This window comes from Dermacentor andersoni, chromosome 2, assembly GCF_023375885.2.
Source record: "Dermacentor andersoni chromosome 2, qqDerAnde1_hic_scaffold, whole genome shotgun sequence".
NCBI lineage: Eukaryota > Metazoa > Arthropoda > Arachnida > Ixodida > Ixodidae > Dermacentor > Dermacentor andersoni.
The window spans coordinates 177,686,387-177,711,713 of record NC_092815.1 but is presented as its reverse complement, the minus strand read 5'-3'; the positions used below and the strand labels follow the sequence as shown (position 1 = coordinate 177,711,713).

The window sequence follows — 25,327 nt, the reverse complement described above, 5'->3', positions numbered from 1 at the left end:
CGCGCACAGAGGCGAAAAAAAGAGGAGGAAACATAAAAAGGGACGTTTCACTTCGTAAACGCGGGTGATGTGCAAGCATATGGGCGCTATAGCACACACGAAGCTATTGGCTCTCGGTGCACCTGGACTGTCTGCATACAGATTCTATTCAAGACAGGGCTCGTGTGGCCGTGCCACATGCAGCAGCCGCTGCCGAAGTAGAACGCCCCCTTGTAAACATTCGCTTACTAACTAAATTAACAAGCATGGTGTTTGCACGCACAGGCAAACATGAACACATCACACTCGATGACCGCGGACACTCGCTGTCAAATGCTGGTGTGAGGAATTGCAGCAGCAGCAGCAAGCAAAGTGATTTTGAATGCAAACTGAGCGGCGAGAACACAGTGCACAAAAAGCTACGAGCCATCGGCCCACTTAGACTGTGTCCCCAAAGCAAACCACTTTCAAAATAAAGCCCGCGAGACCGCGCACGGCCAAAGTACAACCCCCTCCCTCCCCGGTGCCATACGTACGACACGTGACGGCATGCATCCCCACCCCCTTTCCTCCTTTGCACTTGCAAGATAAAGCCGCCATCATCGGCTCACACACGCACACACACGGTCGCACATGCAGTGTACAGCGTGCGAGGGTGATGTTATAATGAGATGAGCCCGGTATGTCCGTATCGCAAACAAAACCTGTAGCTGCTGCCAGAGGAGGTCAACCCAGTGCGCATCCGCCTCCTCCGCGACGCTTCGCCTCATTTCTCCTTCCCCGCTTTGCTCAACGTAAATGCCTGCTTGAAATCCCTAGTGAACTTTTTCCAGCAGCACGAAGGCAAAGAAGGATTTTTAAGGTCATTAGGTGAGATGACACCATTTGTGACTGCGTGCCGATTTCCGCAGAAGCGCCAAACATCCATCACGGACTGGATGAAACAAAGCAAGAGTACCACTTGAAGATAGTTTTCTATTAAGTTCAGCTAAAGAGATGCTTTTTATGTCATTTTTCACCCGTATTAAGTTTACTTCATTTAACATTTTGAAGTAAGATATTCTTCTGATAGGACAAATTTCTGATAAGACGAACAAATTTTCATGGTCCCTTCGAGTTTGTCTTAAAGGGAGTCTACTGTAATGTGTTGAAAGTAATGCAAAAGGCCATTTGTAAATAGTAGAACCTCATTCATACGTTTTGGAAAAAGACCACAAGAAAGAGCATACTAACCGGGAAAATGTACGATCCAAAGTAACTAAAAAATTTGACAGACTCAACTATTGTTGACATCTATGTAATGTGAAGCGTCTCATGGATCGTTGCGGCACAAGACGCCGACGCGCGTGGAGCTGGTGGTGCCCCAGTGCCCCAGAGACACATTTTTTTGTTTTCTTATTGCGTGGTGTTTTAAGAGGGCGATGGGAAACCGAAACAAAATCGAGCTGGCGGGTGACGCCGGATGCCGCCAAAGTGAAACGTGATGCCCACATCATGAGATGGGCAACTATATACTGTTCTCAACTGCGCACGCCTCGCGTCTTTTCTTATTCACATGGGGTCTAGCGGCCAGAAAACGTATACAATCGCAGTTTGTAGCAGCGAAAAGTGTCGCATTTCGGTTATCGCCTAACAAAAGCATGCGCTACACTTCTGACGGCACCACGCACTGTGAAACCGATAGGCACAGATGCTTACCCCAATAGGATTGGCGGTGATAGCTGTGAATGCCACATATGATGACCCTGAAGAAGATTTGCTAGTACCGGAATGAGAAAGTGAGTGCATGCCGGCGCTTTCATGCGAGACGGGCAGGCGAGTACTGTGGTGAAGCTGCCGCAGTGGGCAGCCCTATACTGTTCTATCACGCGCGCCTCGCGCATTTTCTTGTTTACATGGAATCTAGCTCCTAGAAAATGTAACATACGATGGCAGTTTGGCAACATACTGAACGTTGGTGCTGAAGTATTATGTGTTCTGGGAAGTATGAACCGGTAAAAAATGAGCGCAACTATATTGGGTGAATTTTTGTGTTTACGATTGCGAACGTTGACGCCTGGAAAACGTACATAACAGGAATATGTCAACGAGGTTCTACTGTACATTGGTCTTCCAGGACCCGACTTTCAGGGAATATGTTTGAAGATCAATTCAAGTTCATTGTCTCATGTTTCCGCATTTGCACTGCTGTTTGAATATGTTCCATTGAATTATTAAAGGGAAAATGAGACATCCACCCAATCATATCAATTGCTACAAAGGAAACCCGTATGGATTCCTCGAAAGAAAATTTTCGCAGTTGAAGAAAAATTCATCCTGGTCCGGGACTCGAACATGAGACCACCGCCTTTCCAGGGCAGCTGCTCTACCATCTGAGCTAACCAGGCGGCTAGCAGATGGCAGGGCGAAGTCGAACTTATCAACAACTCAAAGCAAAGGCAAGAGTTTGACATAATATTTCTGTGGAAACCTGCAAGGTGGAGAGAAGTATTAATTAAAGGGAAAATTGCCAATGAATATTGAAACATTGCATCCTGCCCCAAACGCAGGTATCGCTTGGTCTTCGATTATCAGTCCCTGACAGTCCCGGACTGCATCAGACAGCTTCAAAAGCTCCACTCATCAGTCTGAAAGCTGCCAGAATCGCATTCTTTTTTCATGGATCAGAAATTGCAGACTGTCCGCGGACTCTCGGAGCTGTCAACAGATTTTTGCTCACACAAGCGCAAGCAGCCAGGAGACGATGGCTGTCTTAAAAAGATGAAAAAGATGCACACGTCATTTGACGCCATGTTGTGGAAGATGCTGTGTGCTTTTGCATACTTTGTGCATTCCAGACGGCAAATATTGTGCACTCAGCCACTCAGCTATCACTTCTGTTACATCAATGCTTTATGTGCCAACATGCCAGTTTTTTACGAGCTGTCTAATTGCAGCAGCTTTAGTCTTCGTGTTTTTTAACAGAGAAGCACAGCGGTTGGACACACATGCTTGCTTTTCTTGATGTGTTTCACGAAATCTGTCTTGTGCATTGCTATATATGTAGCAAACAGGTAAATTTCTCTTTTCAAATAAGTAAAACTGGTGTGCGAGGAAGCATATCATATTGCATGTGGCTGTTTCACGCCAGTAGCTGGGGTGGTATACAATTGGAGCTTCGCCAATTGCTGTTTACAAATACAGCAATCCTTCGCTATAACGAAATTTCTTTACTTAAAATATCGCTTTATTTGAGATTTCTTATAGTCCCGACCTAAACGCATGCGTTTTAACTCTTTAATTACTGCGAGAAAATGGTCCTTTTTTTATAGGTCTCAGAAAAAAATTATTTACCACTACATATAATATTCCAGCACACACTGCAGCATAGCATATTGTACATAATGAAATGCTCTTTCCAAAAATGTAAATTGCTAAATGACAAAGTTTATTAGGTAAAAGAGAAAAATTCCAGAAAGCGCCATCTTTGCTGCCATTTGATAAAACAATAAAAAAACATGATATCTTCAAAAACATTAATATCAAAGGAAATTCACAATATACATTTTAAATTTTAAAGATAAATAACCCAGGAATAGTGTCTGAAAAATAGGTGCTCAGTACACCGCTATTCTTCGGATACAAAAAAAGAAACTAAGACCAGTTCATTGTCATGCCATGCGGTGAAGCAGTTCCTAGATTTGTGAAGCATAGGTGCACTCCGCATTTTTCCATCAAGACGTCTGGCTTTTGTTCAACTTTGCTATCCTCATAACGCATTTTGCAATTCCGCCTTTTCGGCATCTTATGAGAATGGACCGATGAGAAGTCCAAGGAACATAATTCACCAGTTCGTCTATAGTCACGCACCTTTTTTAGGACCAATCGCTCTCAGCACAGCTGAGCAACTACAAGATTATGCAACCAAGCATGTCTGTTTGCATTTTTGCAGAATATGTTTAGCACTTTTTCAGAGAAGAAGAGTAGAAGGAAATCCCTAGCCATTGTAAACGGTCTTGTGCTGATCCGTAGTGCTGGGCTGAGATGTGCTACGGCCGGCCTTCTCAGCGTGTACGGAAGTTTCTTTGCTGCCGATGGCAGCCCATCATAACCAAGAGAAGTATGCACCCTGAAAATAATCACTAGAGCCCTCAGGTCGTGCAAAAAAATCACCAGATAAGCACGAACAAGGAAGGAGACCACTCGAGGCCGTAAAGGAAACTCGCCGGCGAACAGCTGCAGATGTCCCATGCTGACTCAAAACATCACCACCGTCAGAGCTTGAACCTGCTTTGCTGTCATCTTTGGAATCATAACTCGAGTTCTCATCACTAAATTGAAGTGCGGGTGCAGCACAGTTTCGAGCACGATTCTTTTCTCACGACGCAGTCGCGCGAGACGACGCCATGGGAGCGAGTTTTGATAACTGCGCAGTGACACCGACAGCGCTCCTTTCTGGGATTTTACGAGAGAAGCAAAATCGAAGCTCATGGAAACTGGATGAAAATGCCAGGTCCACATGTTGGACATGCGGCGGATCTTCAGAAATACACTTTGGCAGAATAAAACGACTCGCACTCCAAACCAAAGCTCACTAGTGAACAGCTGGTGTAATATTTGGTTAATTATCCCCACTCAACACTGTTGGACAGCAATGCCAGCGATATATTTTAATTCTTGACTTGCTGAGAGTCGCCTGATTACAAAATTTTGATGTTAGTGCAGCGTAATCGTGAGCAGCATGATTTTTTCTCGAGCACAGCAAAAGGTGACAGCCACGCCTCTTTTTGCTACAACATAGGCACATTAGTTTGCAAAAAGGTCCGTCAAAAATCACAACATCGCCGGAGCGCGAAAATTTAAAGTGATTCAGAAAATGCGGTGCCTTGCACCAAGTGCTGGATGGCCTTAAGTGGATAAGAAATGGCTCAAACATATCGAAATCAGCGATCTAAAGCATAGATCACCGGTGATCGATTTGAATAGGCGTGGTAACAAAAGAGTTAAGCCGCATTACTCGTGGCACACGAATAGCTTGGCCCTTTTAGAGCAAAGCGGAGAGCGGAGGCATCACCGCCGCCAAGCGGTGGTGACCCTTTTAAGCATGTAGTATCAAATTAATACCGCCAACGAATTAGTCTCATGCAGGCACAGAACAAGCCACAAAAGTACAAAACATACGAGCGATGACCACCTAGTAACGAGTACCAAGTGAGTGCCGAGTGCTCCCAATTGTTTAGTGCGGAGCGAACAGAAGCTGTCAAATTCCATGGTCAAACACCCGAACCATTAATCTCGGTTGCAATCATTTCGCCGGTGTCCCCCATAATAGAATCCACACGAAAATAAAGTTTTCGTGACACTTTGCGATGCTGGAAAACCACGGTCTCTTGGATGCCGAAAAGTGACCAATAGACCGCAGGCAGACTTGCACAGAAGTATTCCATGGGGTGCGCTCGATGAGCAAAGTTTTACCACTCTAAAGAGCACTTCTGGCACTGAAACGTGCCGAAAAGCACAAAAGAAATGTCTCTTCAATTATAAGTGCCATGTTCGACGTTAACAAATCAGGAAGACGACCTTGGGGAAGCTGGTCTAGAAATTTGCTCGCCGCTTGCCATAATCGGCTTGCATCGCAATGAAACACCGCCCCTAGCTTCACTGCACTTCTAACATTCAAACCGACCAATAACTTGCCGGAAACAGGAAAAATCCAAAGCGTCGCCAGCGGCGAGTCAGGCTGTCAACATGATGGGTCAACGCAAGCTGGTGTTTCCCCAGCGATTTTCTCGAGCCGGGCATGCTCAATCCACGCCATTCAACTTTAGACAAACGGTCTAAATGCGTAGTAGGGTCATTGAATTTTGTTCCTAGCCACTTCTCAATGGCGCGGTCGTGACGGTGCGTGAACACCTACACTAGAACCATAGAATTAGCACAGTGTCGTCGACCAATAGTGTGCCGAAAAACTCTCGTTTTGCAAACTTCATGGCTGCTCACTTCGTGAAAAAATTGCCCAGTGATCATGCAAAGCCCCTACTGCAAAACCGTTCAGTTTTCACGATTGCGCTGCGTACCCACAATGAGTGGCTAATCATTTTTTGAGAACGACAAACGCAACCTCAGACTCGAGCCACGGCATTTGCAGTGCTTTCCAGCATGATACTCTCTTAGTTTTCCGTGATCTCTGAACCCTCCTTATAAAAGCGGCCACTGCCTTCCCCTCCTCATTCGCTCTCCAGTCTGCAAGCTGCTTGGAAGCCAGTCACACCTCTCATTCGCCTTTTATGTCAACTCCTTGCCTCCTCGCTGCCAGTTTTGACGTCGCTGCTCCTCTGAAGTTGCCCTCTTCCGGCCTGCCCTCACGAGCACAATCTTCCACCAATGGGTGCCCTTCCGTAGTGGCCAACTGCTTTGCACATGCCGGCTTTTCCCACGCCGTCGTCGGCAACCCTAATGATGACCAGCCTGACATTGACTGGACTTGCAGTGGTCTGTACAAGGCTGTTCATAAAATTGCTGGCCAAGAGGTAGAAGACGACTTTAAGACATTCGCGTTGGCTGACGCTGCTGCTCCCATGGTCACCCCAGCGATGAATACGGAGAAAATTGACACTGTTGGTGGCCCTGACAAGGATGAAAAGCCAACGGATGAAGAGGCACGTGAAGTGCCAACTATGGTGCAGGTAGGGGGTACCTATGCCTGCTGCAGATAAGGTTGAATGCATTGGTGGCGACCACAACCTCGTGCTATGCTTGGTCAAATTAGAGCAGGGGTTGCTCGCACCCAATAAGAACTTGAAACAAGCAAAGCTCATTGGCCTTTCTGCCCCTGCATTAAGTTTTGCTTCACTGAATAAATTGTATTTTGACATCCTCGCAGTTGTGGTGCAATTAAAGCTCAACTGCTTTAGTTTTTCTCGAGTGATCGCTTATATCGAATTAACGCTTATAACGAATTTTTCCGCCGTCCATCCGATTTCGTTATAACGAGGGACTGCTGTATGCTGATCCCTTCTGTTGCCAAGCTCGAATGTTTGCTTTTTGACGTGCAGGATTATAGACACAGGGTGTCTACCAAGTTGACATTTCCAATTTCCCCGAGTTTTCCAGGTTTTCCCAGAGTGCATTTGCAAAATTCCTTGAGTGACACAGAACTTTGTAAAGATAGGTTGACACCATATTGCCCGTTGCTGCAACTCTCCATTAAGCATATTAAAAAATAAAAAAATTACTTAATCCAGTTTGAATAGAAAGGAGTAGTCTTTATTTTATTGAAAAAGATAACAGATGGGAGGGATTAGTAAAATGCACAGCGAATAAAAAATCTTTGAAAAATATGGTAAAGCCCATTGCAAGTCAAGTCGAACAATTTCAAATACGAATAAAAAGAGATACATGCAGAAGCAAATATTTTTTAATATGAGCTATTTAATAAAAAAGTATGAACTGATAGCAAGCCCAATGTTATGAGGCCCGAACTTTGTCACAAGTGAGATTCTCTCAGCAGCAGAAAAGTCAACCTCAACTGTCCTGACATACTCTCAGCCCGCGCACAATGCCTTAGTGTTGCGTTTCACTGCCTTAAAAAGTTGCCTTAATGAGGGTCACCTGCATCTCGGCGTCAGCTGACAGTTTGCTTTTTGAGCTCAAGCTTCTTCAAAGAGGAGGTGACACAGTTCCTTTCCCGATCATTTCTCAATGCAATGGTCCCTTCTGTTCTCATCCTCGTTCCACCCCGTGTTCGCCCCACGGACCTTTAAAGCATCATCTTGGTCAGTTGTACAGTCACTGGCCTATTTTTCGGACTCCTTAGGGGCCGCGAAAATGTCCGAAAAATCGGGCAGTTCGAATAAATGAATGCATGTCTTTTACAGCCTTCAAGGGCACAAATCACCACAGGCACGTCTGAAAAAGCTCTGAAGGCCTGCCAGTATTAGGCATATCGGTGCTCGTACTGTTACAGAAGACGGCGGGTGCACGCGTGTGTACTTGGGGAATACGTAGTGTCCCATGACAATTGCCCCTTCCCACGCTTGTTAGGCTTCACCGCAATACTTCAGGTATGCTTCACCGCGAAACACTGCTGTGCTGAGGCGAAGCTGCCTTTCGGGAACCACATTATGGAATGCGGTGTGCTTTCAAAGCTTCGAAGTTAATCGTGAGGATTACAAAGGCGGAGTCCGTGCCGTTGCTGACAGCGGCAAATTCCAATGAAAAACACGCCTTCGAACGGCAAGAACCTTAATAGGGAACATCGAAGCAGCTAGGCCTCACGTTGCCGCGGTGGTGGCTGCGGCTGCCAGTGGATCTGAATGCGAGAGTGCCAGTTCGAGGTGGGCGAGGTAATGCCGTTTCTGACCTGCGGTCGCGGCAAAAAGTACGGACAATCGGACGGCGAAGGGTTCTTGCATCCAAAATTCCAGACATTCTTATACAATGCCGCAAAGGCGTCTGCATTATCGGACATGTCCCAAACATGTCGCCGACTGTACACTGGCAACTCCTCCAGCCGATGACACAGCATCAAAGACAATTCGTTACGATTCCACTCTTTTACTCGAGGCAGCATTAGGGCGACTTTCGTTTGCTTTCAATAAAATGACAGCTAATTTTCCCTGATAGAAGCACAATTTCCCTGAGTTTTCTGAGTATTTCCGGACTATTTAAGATCCCTGAGAATTTCCTGTTTTCCCAGTTGGTAGACACCCTGCAAATCAAATATTCAAGTATTTGCACATTCCTAGTTATTAGAATTTCACCATGCTTATTGTTCGTATGTAAGTTTTCTGTCGTGGGTGGTTCTGTTGGTTTAATCTTTATATGCACTAGAAACTCTCTTATACATTTTTGGAAAAAACACGAGAGAAACATACTAATTGGGAAAACGTAGGATCCAGTCACAAAAAAATTCACCAGGATCAACTGTAGTTGACATCTATGTAATGTGAAACGCTGCAATACGAGATGCCGATGCACGCCGATCTGGTGCAGCCCAAGATGCGCATTGTTTTTGTGGCTTCAGTAAGCTTACGTTTGCGCTCCTTGAATTCGGCCTGGGTCAGCAGCTGCTTTGGGCATGCATCTTAGTAGAAAGTTTTGATGTGCCCCCTCGGCGAGAATCGTTGCGGTACAAGACGTGGATGGGCGTCAAGCTTGTGGGGCCCTAGCAACCCGGCGAAGGTTTTTTGCGTCCGAAATTTCAGATGTTCTTATACATAGACTCTATAGGGTACCTGGCAGTGCCGCGAAAGCATCTGAATTATCCTGTCAGAATTACCATTGCTGTTTCCCATCGCAGTCCTAAAACAACAACGTGCATTTGCACATTGTCATTTTAGCACAGTGATGGGAAACAGCAACGAAATCGAGCTGGTAGGCAATGATTGCTATGTGCTACCTCCAAACTTAACAAGTGTAAAAGCAACGAACCACTCACAAGTGCATGTATCGGTCCATGGATGCTTGATAGTCCTTGCGATGCACTGCACGCAGCTGGACGTGCACGGGATCATACTCTCGCTCCCACACTGAACCTTGAGGCACATACATTCCCTGTAGCAAGTTGCCGCCGGCCTCGAAGTTTGGTTGCTTGTATAGTGCCACCTGGGTGTAGAACACAGGGTAGGCAAACGGTCACCAGAAGCACAGTAACACAGATCCTGTGCTCCATTTTGCCACAATTTAGAAACAAATTTAAATGAAATTGTGAGGCTTAATGTACCAAAATACTACATAATGGGTTCTGAGGGATGACATAGTGTCAAGCTCTGGATTAGTTTTGACCTTTTTAACCACTTCAGCACCTTGGTTGAGCTGGGTTTGTCCACTGATGGGCTGAGCTCATCATTGGTACTTTCCAGTTTCTAGAAATACCATGGATGAAAGCATTTTGTCTCAGTACTTTGTTGTGCTTCTCTTAGATGGCAGAACACAATATGTGGGGCAGCGCAAGCAGGAGCAAGTTTATTCAGGCAGAGAAAATAAAACACGTTGGCAACTGGGGTCTTTAAATATGGTGCCACCAGCAGGTTGACCTTCGTTGGCTTCTTCATGAAAAAGCAAAGCAAAGGGAAACATTCGGCAGAGATATGCCTGGTTGGGAACAACTGAATAAAGGGGCCCTGAACCACTTCTTATCCAACTGGAGAAGTGCATTTTAAGTTAAAAGAGACTATTTCAGAAATACTTGACTGCAAAAAAGTACTTCAATGCCTTCAGCAGAAGCGGAGTTATTGGCAATCAAACACTCCTTTTGCAGTGCTTTCACTCTTTCTTCAATGCCTTGCACTGTGAAGGTTACGGAGGAGCAGGGTGTTCCTACAACGCTCCGCCTACTGAATGTCACTGTGGCATGCAGTTCAAGTTTGATTTTGAATGTTAATGTAGGCGCCACTACTTCTGATTTTGGCATCTACAACGCGTCAAACGTAAGCCAAACACGGTTGTCCTCGGTGTGCCACAGTGTGCTAAGCGAGTGAACTTGTCACAACACGCCCTGGTGGCCGCACTATCTATGCTACGAAGCAGACTGCAGCTACATGCAACTATAGTGCGTATGCACAGCATCTGCTTTGTGGACAACAGGGCTGGAGTGTGTGCTCATGCTCATATGCTCCAGTCTGAGCGTGCTACGTGGTGAGGACCGGCTTTGTCCTTCCCCACCTTGACTGGCGAATATTAGCTACATCCAACTTGCGCATTTTGAAGCACTGTGAATAGCTCAATTCGAAATGAAGACTGCCAAGGCATTTAACCAGGAGCAACCAGGATTGAGTATGCACTGGCAAGCATGCATGTGGTCTGGCCTTAATTTTTGCGTGGTTCGAGGCTAGTTGACTGTTGAAAGCTAGTCAAAATACGCAGGACCCAACAGCTACGACACCGATAAGCAGGGTGGCCAAAGTTTAATTCCTATGCAGGTGGCCACAGTCTGTTACGATCGGCCTGCAGGGGCTGGCAATCTTTGGAGAAGCGACCTCCAAAGCCTTCCCACCCCTGAAGGCTTCGTCGCTTTGTAAAGACGACAATGCGCCACGTCAACAGCCGTACGGCACCGGTATGTCTAGACTCGGTCGGCGGACCAAATATTCTTAGTGGAGTCGCCATCGCCTTCATGGTTTGATTGGAGCGGGGGAACTCCTGGAAGGAGATGTTTTGCGGTGCAGTCTCAAAGGCACCAGAAGAGGTCACAGTCAATGGACAGACACGGCAGCCACTGACTGCAGGGTTAACTCTGGGATCAAGAGGTGCCTGCTCGGGTCAAGACCTCTGTCTGCGAGAAACCCTCTCACTTTGGTGTGTAAACCACCTCCCTCAAAGGCGCTTCGGCTACGATGACTTTGGACACTCCGTTTGGTCGAAGGTTGAACGACCGTTTTCCCTCACCTAAGGATCTAGGGAGGACAGTGTGTATTTAGGCAGCCGTTGTCGGCTGTTCAGTGTGCAGTGCATTCTCTTCCAGTCATGCTAGATTGATGAACTGTAATGTTCTCATGTAGATACTGTAAATACCGTATTTACTCACATGATGATCGCACTCGCGCAGTGATTACACCCCTAAATTTTGTTGTCAAAATTCAATTTTTTTTATTTCCCGTGTAATTATGGCACCCCGAACTTGCCGCAGCAATATGTCGTGTGCCAAGTCTAGCTAATAATGATGGCACTTACCATCTGTCGAATGCTACGCGAACAACTCTTCAAGACAATGCAAGTGGTCTGCACGCACCAAACATTCTTAAATAGATGCCCCATTTCATTCCTTTCATCACTTTCCGCACTTCCATGACAAAAAAAGAACGCTACAACCAAACATGCCTTTATTATGTGTAGGCTTTATAATGGTTGTGGTCAACAACAATGATGACAAAAAAGGCGCCTTTCGATTCTTCTTCTCTGCACTTGTGGGCACGCAACAAACCGTGAGCGGCAACGACAGCAGCCACGTTTACACTGATATGTTAGAAGTGTACCCTATTCATACGCCGACGCTTGTAACACAGCTAAGATATTCGCCCACCCTAGGTATTACCTATTACCACCCGTATTAGGAAAGTAGTGAGGAAAAATGCAGCAGTTTCCACAGGATTCTCGCCATGTGTTTCTGTGTCACTGGCAGCTAAGCTTGCCCATCTGTTTCTGTCCCCTTAAAGTGGACATAACTATGTTATTGCCGCAAACTTGCCGATATTACCAACATTATTCCTTACTGATACGGAAGAAACTGTTTCAATGCACGTAATGTACACACGGGAAGAAAAAAAATCGCGTTCGGCGCGTTCGGCTTGCTCCGCTGGCCTCCATTTTTGTTTTGGTGCCCCACACTACGTACAGCGCTGCCTATTTATTGACCTGTTGTCATCCCGCAGCAAACGCGATATGTAAAAAAAAATTTCTTGGGGGGGCGGGGGGGGGGGGAGGGCATTTAACCGGCGCAATGATCACACCCCTGAATTTGCGTAAATTTTTTTACAAAAAGGTGTCATCATTATGCAAGTAAATACGGTAAATCTCATATTCCTCGTTCTCTATGAGAACAAGTCTCTCCCTTCAACAACGTCCTCAGCGTGTATGAGTTGGACGACAGCATGGGCCAGCTACCATCTATTTCATGCCCGACCCCAATCCTTACAAGTCTAGCGTGAGTAGATCATAATCGCCTTCTTCCGGAAGTATTTAATCATTATCGAAAATCGAAAGCAGATTTTCGCTTACTTCAGCTTGTTTGCTAAACTTCATCAATAAATATACACAGTAATAGTAGGAAGAAGCGCACTGATCCAAGCACCCTTCTTGATTGATGTCAGCTGTTGGCCATAGCAGCTGCGTATGGGAATCTGCTATATTACGAAATAAAGCATCTGGAAAAGAGTGATGAGCCGGCTTCTGTTGAAAAGAGAGCATTTGAGAGAAAGGTAACTTCACGCTCCACTTGCGAGCTCCACGTGCTGCGCATGTTGAAAAACTTGGCCGAGATGTTCACAGCAGCGAATGCGATCCGCGGACTATGTTTTTTCACTTAGCCCGAGCGGTGGTTAAGGACACTTTTAAAGAATGAAGGATCTGCAACCAAAATTTATTTTCTTAAACTTCAGTTATTTGTTAAACTTCAGTTTTTATATAATGTTTAAGATTTCAAAAAAAATTCATCAGCCCTTCCCCTTTGTGAAGAAGGACGAGCAGTGAAGCTATGGTATGTTTTACCTCAATCGACACATCTATATATTGCCACATCCTATATGGTCGCCGCGGGTATGTGCCGGGCGATGAGAACGATGCTGAAGTAGCGCGCGAGTGGAAAAACAGACGACAACGACGTTGCGTTGACTGCTCTGATAAAGTGCTTCCATACGTCCTCTACGCCGGCTTTCCCGTCTTCTACTAGGCTGCGACACTGGTGGAGGTGCTGGGTAGGATTGCCTCATGCTCGGCACCCCTTCGCGGAGCCATACCTCGAAAACGGAATCACCTTCGTTCGTCGAAACTCCTGTTCACCGGTACAGTCGCCGCCTGCTAGGCCTGACGCCCGAGTTCAACCCTTTGTAGGACCCTGCTGGAACGCGTCTACCTACTTCCGCCATGGCTACTGCAACTACATCGCAGGTGACGCTGCAGAATCCTAAGATACCAGAATGTCTCCATGGCGACGCTTTTGAAGATGTCCAAGATTGGCTGGACCAATTTGAGCGTGTCGCCAGTTATAATGACTGGGGCTCTCAGCAAAAGCTGTCTAATGTCTATTTCGCGCTTCAAGACAGTGCGCGGACGTGGTTTGTGAACCGGGAGAGAAGTCTGACCACATGGGATGCCTTCCGCACCCAGCTGCTAGACACGTTTACTAGTACCGACAGAAGAGACACTGCGCAGCGTCTACTCGAATCCCGTATTCAAAAACCAAACGAGAGCGTAGCCATGTATGCAGAAGATATGACCCGCCTTTTCCGCAGAGCAGACCCTGAGATGGCCGAAGAAAAGAAGTTACGCTATCGCTTGCGCGGAGTGAAGGAGGAACTGTTTGCCGGACTCGTGAGGAACCCACCGACGACAGTGGTCGAATTCACCAAGGAGGCTACCGCTATAGAACGGGCACTAAAGCAACGGTACCGCCAATATGATCGCGCGAACTCGCCGGTGAATGCTTCAGTTCTACCTGAGAGCTACAGCACGTCTCAGCGTGAAGTCATCCGGGAGATTGTGCGAGAGGAGATCCGGCAGCTCGGGATTTCTCCTATGGCACCAGCGGTGGCTTCCGTCGCTGATATCGTTCGGGAGGAAGTTCGACAGGCCTTTTCGTCCCCCGACCAGCAGGCGGTGCCGCGATGACTAAACTACGTGGAAGCTGTCTGTCGTCCACCTCCCGCGACTTCGATGCTGCTGACACCGTCGACCACTACGACGCAGCCAGCACCGCCACCCCCGACACCATATTTTCGCCAGTCACAGTCGCCGCCAGCTATGCCGTATCGCCGCCAGCCGATCGCTGCGCCTCGGTCTTACGGTGAATCCCCTGTGGGCTACCAGCTTCGAAAGACCAATTTGTGGCGCACCGCTGACCACCGGCCGCTGTGCTTTCATTGCGGCGAAGCAGGACATGTTTATCGCGCGTGCCACTACCGCGCAGCCGGGTATCCAAGGTTTCCCAACTGCAATTAACCGGTCCTTGATGCTGCACGTACCTGCGACAAAAATTCTACAAACTTTCAGCCGGAAGGTTCAGCGATGCCTCGATCGCATTCCCCTTCTCCGGCTCGTTATACCCCACCGACCCGTCGCGATTTTTCTGACGCCTCTAGGGGCAGGTCCCCTAGCCCGCGCCGGGGAAACTAGAAGCAGCGACCCCCGGGGGTGAGGTTGCAAACCGTCTAGCTTTCCAAGAGCCCCCATCACCGACGACCGACGACTTTAAAACTCTGACGTCTCCAACCACACCCCCTGTAACCGATGCCGTCAGCGCCGATCTTGTCGTTTTCATTGACAGCCACCAAGTGGCCACTCTCGCCGATACTGGTTCGCATTTTTCGATAACAAGTCAAAATCTGGCCGACAGGTTGAGAAAAGTGAAGACGCCGTGGACCGGGCCCAACATCAGAACTGCCGCCGGCCAGTTGATGACGCCGATCGGAAAATGCACAGCCAGGATAGTAATCGCCGGTGAAACCTTCGTCGCCACCCTCGTCATTCTCTTTGAGTGCTGCAAGGAACTTATATTGGGTATGGATTTCTTGAGAGAGTACGGTGCAGTGATTAATGTCCGTGACCTCGTCGTCACATTTTCTACGAGCTCAGACGACGTCAACCCCGCGGAGCACCAGCGACCCCGCTTACGTATCGCCGACGACGACGTCACGCTTCCGCCGCGAAGCTGTTCCCTCGTACCTGTTATCTGCGACAACTTGAACACCGGGACTGGTGTCGCTGAACACATCGACGCACTGGTACTGAGTCAAGGCGTTTCCATCGCCAGCGCCGTAATTAACGTACACGACGGACGTGCTGAACTCCTGCTGACGAATTTTACCAGGGAACGTCGACAAATTGTTAGAGGCACGGCTGTTGCTTACTTCGACGAATTTACCTCAATACAAGACTGCCTCTCAGTAGAGTACGCGACGGCCACCGTGGCCATGCCTGCCCCTGTGGTTGATATTAGTCCCACCTTGTCACCCATCAAACGTAACAGCCTTCTTGAGCTCATCGATGAGTTTAAGAGCTGCTTTTCATCTATGTCACGAGTCAGCCAGACGCCGCTCACTAAGCACCGTATTGTTACCGAAGCCGACGCCAGACCAATTCGGCAGAATCCTTATCGTGTGGCACCGAAAGAGCGCGAAGCAATACAAACGCAAGTGAAGACGATGCTTGAGGACGAGGTTATTCGGCCATCTAAGAGTCCTTGGGCATCGCCTGTCGTGTTGGTGAAAAAGAAGGACGGTAGCCTGCGCTTCTGCGTGGACTATCGAAAACTCAACCAGATCACAAAGAAAGACGTTTATCCGCTGCCGCGTATCGACAATTCACTGGGCAGGCTACGAAACGCACGTTACTTTTCGTCGATGGACTTGAAAAGCGGCTACTGGCAAATAGAAGTTGATGAGAGAGACCGTGAGAAGACCGCTTTTGTGACGCCCGACGGACTTTATGAATTTCAGGTGCTCCCCTTTGGTTTGTGTTCTGCGCCAGCAACATTTCTGCGACTAATGGACACGGTACTATCAGGCGTCAAATGGTAAACCTGTCTGGTGTACCTCGACGCCGTGATTGTTTTCTCCGTCACGTTCGAGGAACACTTACGGAGACTAAAGACAGTCTTTGAAGCAATACGCTCAGCTGGTCTAACTTTGAAACCTGAAAAGTACCATTTTGGCTTTGAAGAACTTCAGTTTCTCGGTCACGTTGTCAGTCGTGAAGGTGTCCGACCTGACCCTGATAAAATCTCTGCCGTTGCTACTTTCCCAACGCAAACAGATAAAAAGGCCGTGCGAAGTTTTCTGGGCCTTTGCGCCTAACTACCGACGCTTTATTGCGGACTTTTCGCGCATCGCATGGCCATTAACGAATCTAACCAGAGAAGATGTCCCCTTCGTATGGGGTGACGACCAGCAACGGGCGTTTCACGACCTACGGCAACGGCTGCAGACGCCTCCCGTGCTCGCACACTTTGACGACGACGCTGCTACGATTCTTCATACCGACGCTAGTAATGTCGGCCTCGGCGCAGTGCTTGTACAGCGGCAGGACGGCACCGAAAAAGTGATTGCTTACGCCAGCAGGACGCTATCAAGGATGGAGGCAAACTACTCCACTACAGAAAAAGAATGTCTCGCACTGGTGTGGGCCGTCCTGAAGTTTCGGCCATATTTGTATGGTCGGTGTTTCACCGTTGTCAGTGATCATCATGCACTTTGCTGGCTGACTAATTTAAAAGATCCAGCTGGTCGGCTAGCGCGCTGGAGTCTTCGTCTCCTAGAGTTCGACTTCAGGGTTGTCTACAAATCAGGGAAACGACACACCGACGCCGACTGCCTTTCTTGGTCTCCTGTTCAGACTGCAGTGCACGACGATGATGACACGGCTTTTCTAGGCGTGCTAGATACTGTCGCCGTTTCACGCCACCAACGCGAGGACGCAGAACTGGTTCCTCTTTTTGATTACTTAGAGGGAAGAACAGGCAGCGTGCCGAGGTTATTCGCCAGAGGGCTGCCTTCATTCTGCTTACGCCACGACGTTCTGTATAAAAAGAACTTTTCACCTAGTGGCAGCAGCTACCTACTCGTCATTCCCGCATCTCTTCGCGATGAAGTCCTACGTGCCTGTCACAACGAGCCGACCGCTGGTCACTTGGGCTACACTCGGACATTGGCAAGAATTAGGCTAAAGTACTATTGGCCGAGACTTGCGTCGATCGTGAAACGTTACACACAGACATGCCTGGATTGCCAGCGCCGCAAAGCCCTACCCGGCAAGCCAGCTGGACTGCTGCATCCTGTTCAGATACCGCAAGCGCCATTCGAACAAATTGGCATGGACCTTTTAGGTCCGTTTCCACTGTCTACTGCCGAAAATAGATGGATAATTGTCGTCACGGATTATCTTACGCGATACGCCGAAACAGGTGCTATCCAACGTGGAACAGCAGCCGAAGCAGCGTGATTTTTTGTCGAAGCCGCCGTCCTCAGGCATGGCGCTCCCGCAGTGGTCATAACAGACAGAGGATCTGCGTTCACGGCTGCGCTTCTGGATACCGTGTTGCGACTACGTGGTACCACTCACCGAAAGACCACGGCTTATCATCCCCAAACCAATGGGCTGACAGAACGTATGAATAAGACTCTGGCCGACATGATGAGTATGTACATCGACGTCGACCACAAGAACTGGGACGAGATTTTACCATATGTTACATTTGCGTATAACACAGCTCGCCAAGAGACAACACGCGTGACACCTTTCAACCTCGTTTACGGACACGAAGTGACAACAATGTTGGACGCAATGCTGCCACACGAGTGCGGTGACGCCGAGACTGGTGCCGAGGAGTTCACGCAACACGCAGAGGAAGCCAGGCAGCTTGCGCGTTTGCGAATCAAAGAACAACAGGAATACGATGCCCGACACTACAATCTTCGACACAGACCCGTCACGTACAACGTCGGTGACCAGGTGTGGGTCTGGACTCCGATTCGTCGGCGGGGGCTGTCTGAAAAGCTCCTGCGAAGATACTTCGGCCCGTACACAGTTCTGCGCCGCATCAGCGATGTTAATTATGAAGTTGTCCCCGACAGCCATAACTGCTCCAAACGCCGGCGGCATCTGCCCGAGGTTGTGCATGTGCTTCGTATGAAGCCATACATTTCCTCATGACCTCAACTTGGCACCGTTTGTGCACAGCCTTCGGACGTTGGTGCATCGGGACAATGCCTCTTTTTTTTCAAGGTGGGGGCAAATGCCACATCCTATATGGTCGCCGCGGGTATGTGCCGGGCGATGAGAACGATGCTGAAGTAGCGCACGAGTGGAAAAACAGAGACGACAACGACGTTGCGTCGACTGCTCGTATAAAGTGCTTCCATACGTCCTCTACGCCGGCTTTCCCGTCTTCTACTAGGCTGCGACAATATATGTAGGCGACTTGACGTAACCACAACACACAACGGCCACTGGTGGCAACAGTGTGTATAGGACACAGGTGGCCGTTAAACCGAGCCTTGACGCAAGCAACAATATGCATTGACAGGAGCGCAGTCAAAGGAGTACATGAAACAAAACATGTTTGTTTGTAATTTACAATTGAGCATACTTATTAGTTAATTAGCTTAATGAAACGCGCAAGGACTAGGGTTTTATTCTAGCGGACAAACATGGGGCTGTCCGTTCCCCTCCCATAGAAGCCCATGTATTGACAGCAGACAGGAATTCCATAATATTTACAACTTCACTGTGAACTACATAATTAAGAAAAGTAGATGAAAGTGTAATGTTATCTTAGCAGCTAATTGTCATATAATTTGTTTTGGGATAGTGTCAATAAAACAAGAGTTACAGCCGTTTTCTATAGCCATACTTCCTCCGTAGACGGCCATGTATTGACAGCAGACAGGAATTCTGTAACGTTTACAACTTCACTCTGAGCTAACTGATTATGACAAGTAAATGAAACTCAGTGTAACGATAGAGTTGTCTTAGCGGCCAATTTCAGTATGACTTTTTCCAAGATACCTACATTAGATTGAGAGCTACAGAGCCTTCGTGAGAAACTGGAGATTAAGTTTTTTTTGTGTGGATGTGACGCTTAGACGGTCGATATCAGCCACCACCGGATGGTATCTATACACAGCTTCACCGTAATACAACATTTCAACCTTTGTCTGCGATGACTTTTGTAAAAAACTCCCCAATAAAAAAAATTCGACCGTGTTTTTATTAGACTGCGAGATAAAAGCATGGCATGGAAGGGGTTAACATCCACCAAAAGTACAGCGCACGAGCAGTTGTGCATTCTGTCTGCATCGAAATGTGACCACTGCTGCATGGGTCGAACCTGCAACGTTGTGTTCGGCAGCACAACGCCGTAGCCACTGGAGCCATTACAAGGGGTTACCATATTTACACAAATCTGACGCACACTTTGTCAGAGTAAACGGGTCCAAAAACTGCCTGGGCGTTACAATTGGATACGAAACCAAAACTATGTTCGCTGCACTGGCAACAGCCTACTGTCAAAGTGGTTAGATGTAGCCTCATCGCCATCACAAGGTGGCGACAGAGCACATTTTTATGAAGGTTGCTGTGGGTTCATTTTGTGCTTGACTATGATCAGGAGCATTACTTTTGGTTAATCACTTTCGGAGGTATGTACTATCACTTAGCCAAGATTTCGACTGACTCAGCGCAGATGCATTGGCATTGGCCGCTAGCGTTTTTGGCGCTGAGCCAAGCAAATCTAGAGAAACACAGTGCCAGGAACACTCTTGGCTGCATGCTTCGAAAAGTTCAATGCAGAGTCGTGTGAAATCTTGTAAAACTAATACTACAGTCAAACCTCTTTAATACGTACCCACTTAATGTGTTATTGCAGCTTAAACATAGTCACGAAGATTCCACCACCCAGCCCCCATTGAACCTAATGTATTGGCTGACCGCTTAAGCTGTAGTCACTCAGTGCCCACCAAACGTTTAGAGCATACTATTTTCTTTCTTGTTCGACACGCACAGGCACGAAATCAGCAAAATATCATGTGCGCAGACATTCAATTCTCGAGTTGCGACATCCGGATGACAGCCGCCAGCGATGGTGACGTTAAAACATAGCCACCATGACATTGTTCCTGCTCATACAGCTGTTGCCGATTGCAGCACGCAAAAGCATGGCCTTCAAGATTGGCTTCCGGTAACGCGAATAAGCTGCCAGTAGAGGTGCAAATTCACTGCCGCCGTCGAACCCAAACCAATCCAAGTAGTAACCACAAAGAAGCACATTTTTTTTTAAATGCATAGGCCTTTCTATGCTTACCCAAGAAAAAAGAATGTCCCTCCGTCCATCTGTCACATAAGACGACCGCTTTCAAGATAAAGCCCGCACCAGCAAGTGACTGTACCTTCACACTGCCTGTCACTTCAATGCGAATGAGGCAGCGAGAACACAGCAGTCATGAAGCTCTCCACACAAGCCACACCTTGCCCCTTCCGCAGATCGCTTTCAAGATTTGAGCTCGCGCGTCTCTCTTTACCGTGCAGCAGCAGAAACGCAGTGCACAGAGCTATTAGCAGTCGGCCCTCTCTGTCCGCATTGCAGATCATTTTCAAGATACAGTCCGTGTGGCCATGCCATACAGTGCAGCTAACTTATAATGATATCAAGAACCAAAAATTTGATCGTTATAAGATCATCGCTGTATCTGAATTGCAGTGAAAAAAAAATACAGCTACCTAACATACCTTTGTAGCTCCGAAACCGAATTTTCCACCTATTATAAAAAATATTGACATTGTCAAAAGAAGGCTGTGAAAAATGAAACACTTAATATTACCTCTAAACAGCATGTCAAGCATTAGGCACGAGGAAATAGTCAGAAATCTACACTTGCTTTCGCAGAAGTTTCAGATTCACAACCGCAGTGTGCATCGCGTGCAGCGGCTACGTGAACACTGGCGGCTATAATTTAGCATACATGAAATCAATGAGCGACTCTATCGACGACAGTACACTTTGCGTGTACACTAGGGTCGGTGTCGGAGGGGCCACTGTCAATGTCATCACCTGCGTCGCACAACGCTGCCGTCTGTCGTGACAATGATCGCTCCGTCGGAGATCCTTCGCAGAGCAAGGCAGCGTTATCTGCACTCAAAAACTACTCCATCGAAGCACCACCTATTTTATAGCCAGTGGCAACATGCTCCCAGAGTTCAGTAATGTCAGTGGCTGCCACCGTGTTGGTTTCACACATGGGGGTTTCGGACGGGTGCACAAATCCCGCCGTTTCTGTTCATCGGCATGGTCACTGGCTCTAGCGTTCATGGACGTAGCGCTCACGGTTTTCAGAATCGTCGATATCATCGACTGCGTAAGCTGGTACTTTGAGTCTTGCAAAATTTGCAGCTTCGTCTCAAGCGACACAGCTTTGCGCTTTGTCGGGGCACCTACCACTGCTTCTGCTGAGGGAGAAAGGAAGATTGTAGAAAGAGAGTGCTGGCATGATTCACTTCTCTTTTTCTTTCTTTATCTGGACGCTTGCTGGCGACGCGGACGTGAAGCAGCTGGCGCCATCTTGCGGCATGCTGCGCCAACTTGTGATGCTCTCCGCGACTTTCACAATCGGCGCACTGGCAGGACACGCTGTGCAGTAATGGTGGCAGATACGAACTCGCATAAGCAACCTTTTCACCCCATCTCAGTTAAGAGGAACTTAGCAAAGCAAATTTATCTATTATCCTGCATGGAAAACGCCGCCCAAAAAGCACAATTTCAATTGTTATATCCAATATGCAGTGAATAACATATCATTATATATGTTTTTTTTCTCATAGCCCTAATGCATAACTTGATATTCTGAAGTCAACTCACCGTTATAACCGATATATCGTTACATGTGGTATCGTTATAAGTGGACTGCACTGTATATGCAGGTGCTGCCGGTGTATGTTTGATCACGATTCATAATGGTTCAACGCGGATGGATAAGGCGATAATGAGCGATAACGGCTTATAATGATCAGAACATCATCAGTGCACCTTGCACCGCCATGCGCACCAGTTCGTGTTGCCGCAGCGCGGTCATTTGTTTGTACTGGCCGGATCAAGTTTCACAAAGCCAATAATCACACCAGGCTGCATGGGGATGAGCAACTGGCACAATGCTTGCACGTACATAGACAACTCGCAGAGAAGTTCCTGCATGAAATTTTTTCTTCATTCCGCCAGTGTGTTTGCGGTCATGATGGTGTAGTGTTCAACCGTCTTTGCTGCGGGGTGTCGTGTTTATGTTATTGAGAAGTCCCCATTGTTACATCCACGGTGTTCTCGGATAGCAACATTGTTGCCGCCGTCGCACCTCGCCCATCTTCAAGCAAAAGTGATGACGACAACAACGATGTGGAAGTGCACGACGGCCCTTCATTACCTGACGCAGCTCGTGCTTTGAGCATCATGCGAGCTTTCGCAGAGATGCAGGGCCTCGTGGACAAACTCGCTTGCAGCCTTACAGAGTTCGAAGACGTCACGGAAAAGCCACCACAGCGACAAGTGAAGATCGCCATTTTTTCAGCTTACCCACAAATAAAGCCTAAGTGTGTATATTTGAGAGCATTGTGACGTAGTTCTTTTCGGGCAGATAAGTAGCTTCTAAACTGGCAATGGCAGTTAATTCGTACATTGTTTACTGCATGCCTAAACATTGTTCCCGGCCGACTACATATTAACGAGGTTTGACTGTAGTACCGTTGAACCCATTTATAGTGAACTCCATAGTTCCGTGAAAAGTGGGTGTTGTATCAGTAGATAGTTATATGTGGAAACTCCCTTCAAAATGCGCATAAATTAATGACACTGACGGCACTTAAACATCCTCTAAAGAATAAAATGAGGCATCATAGCTTGTTCAAAATAGCACCCGGCTGGTCAGCACCCGGCCATTTTAAAAATACGAGCACAGCCGCTGCCATTTTTTGTTCGAGAGCTTGTTATATGTTTTACTATTAGTGCACATGAGTGGATTCTACATACGATAGCGAAGCATTCTGGCTGGATGGAAGCGGAAACTACTGCGGCTTGCCGGTATATTGCAAAGGTCTTGCCGTTACAGCTGCAGCGTCAGCCGCTTGTGCGCGAAACACTGTGAAGTTCCGTTTCCCGAGTCACTTCAGTCGAAAAAGTATGGTACGAGTGGTAGAATGCCACTGTGAACGTTTACCAGCAATGATGTTAACGAAGAAGTGATGAACTGCAATCTCCCGATAACCACCGACTCTTTGCAGCTTTGCGTAACAGCAGCGTGTCCTGCTACTGCATTCAAGCTGACTCAGGCCACATGACTCAGCAGCAATGATAAACTAGCAACTAGAGCTGCGTTGGTCCAGATTGGTCTAAATTATCTAAACAGGCGTAATGTATGTGCTACCACATGGAGAACTATGCAAAAATGAGGGTGCCACTGTCATGACCTCCAAGATGGCACCAGCACGTGCACCCATACTATCTCGGAGGCCAAGGCAGCCATACTGCCTCACTCTGAAGCATGCTGGAGACATGCCTTGAAAGTACAGTTATCGTAGCAAGGGTGACAGCAAGTGGCTTTTCTCACGGCTTCTGAAATTTGTGCGTTGGGTTCGATCATCTCCGCGGTCATATCTTCGTTGCTGCTGGAATGGAGCAGGGGAGGAGGGGGGGGGAGGGGGTTTTGTGCTTTGGATGTGTGCCCTCCATTTACCATGACCGGTCTTGAATTGTTTGCTGTAACTGTGTGGCACTGTTGAAAATTTTCGTTATATCTGGGTGCAGTTTCAATAGGCAGGGTTACAAAACCATAAATGCAGTGAAATGCAGTCCTTATAACTGATAAATTGTTACATCTGGGATCGTTATAAGCATCTCTAAAAGTGTTTGCTCGAGCTTACTGCCTCTGCATGCTTGGTATCTTGGCCAATTAAGCGAAAATGGCAACAACGACATGCTACTTTCATTTTGGAAGCTCATTTTAAAAAAGCTTTCCTTCTGTAAAGGTGAACTTTGCACATAATCTTTTTTTATAGCAAAAGTAGCAGGTATGCTATATATATATAAGCTGGCCACATGTGACATTCGGTTTGATGTTAGAATGGTGTAAATATGGCATCTGGCAAAAAATGTGAGGGCAGGGGCTACTTACATTCACACAAGTATGGTGCATATTATGTAACATCCTTACACCAGTGTCCCTATACAGAAAGAATAGACCAGATTCCCATTGAAATCCTGCCATTGCCGATGCAGCAGCATCCACTGACCAACACCAAATCCTCCCAAGCCTGAAATTTCATGGTTTCAAGGTGACCTTTGAGAAACTCACATAGATGGCGGTGCTAGCTTTTTTTATAACGATCCCGAAGCAGCACTGTGGCAGTGCACAAGCGTGGAGGGCTTACTTCCTCGAGGAAGGCCTCGAAGTCCCGGCTGTGGGCACTGGTGCCGCACTTCTCAGGCAGCAGGTCCATCAGCTGGGAGTGCGTACGGTCCCCCATGCACAGCAGGCTCACCATCTCCTGCCGCGTCACCTCAGCCTCGCTCATGCCTGCAAAAGGGACACGCCTGGTGAGAGATGGGCAAGGCTTGTACGCCCTCAAATGCTCTTTAGCAGCCACGGCAAATGAACAACGAAATGGTTCTTAGCCCTGCTTGATGGCATGACTACATAATACATCGAAAAGAGCAAAAATAGGACATAAGATTAAGGAAACGGACAACACAGGCACTGCGGTGTCATGCATTCTCTTATTCTTTTGTCTCATTTTTGCGCTGTTTGCCTTAAGTAATCAGCGAAATCCTTCCAGCAGCAATCACTCAAAGCTAGCTGTGCAGTCAATTCAATGGAATCAGACTGCTTATTCCTGCTTTTACAGTCGAACCTGGGCATAACGAACGGGGATATAATGACGGAAATCAAAATTTGGTTACCCATGCTTTACCTAAGTCAGTATTCTACTGTTAGGACTACGCCCATATGAAAGATCCACTGCACATCGGTTACAGCAGAACTAATACTTGTTTGCTCACAGCTCAAAATATGCGTTCTAGCAGCAGAAATTTCAATTACTCAGTGAGAACAATTAAAATTGCACATTCTAGACACACATGCACGTTTTGGCCAGCAACTTGGCTTGGCTGCATCCCAGACTG

At 47.4% G+C, this 25,327-nt stretch overlaps 1 protein-coding gene across 3 annotated transcripts in view; it reads right to left on the bottom strand.

Annotated features, from left to right (window-relative positions):
• Ubr3 (Ubr3 ubiquitin ligase) overlaps positions 1 to 25,327 on the bottom strand; it is a 177,469-nt gene that overhangs the window by 86,436 nt on the left and 65,706 nt on the right. For all 3 annotated transcript variants that reach the window (XM_055076000.2, XM_050187188.3, XM_055076002.2), the window contains exons 13-14: positions 24,577 to 24,722; positions 9,398 to 9,564 (exon numbers count right to left, since the gene is read on the bottom strand). In XM_055076000.2, coding sequence (XP_054931975.2) covers positions 9,398 to 9,564; positions 24,577 to 24,722 — 313 coding nt within the window. The remainder of the gene's footprint in view (positions 1 to 9,397; positions 9,565 to 24,576; positions 24,723 to 25,327) is intronic.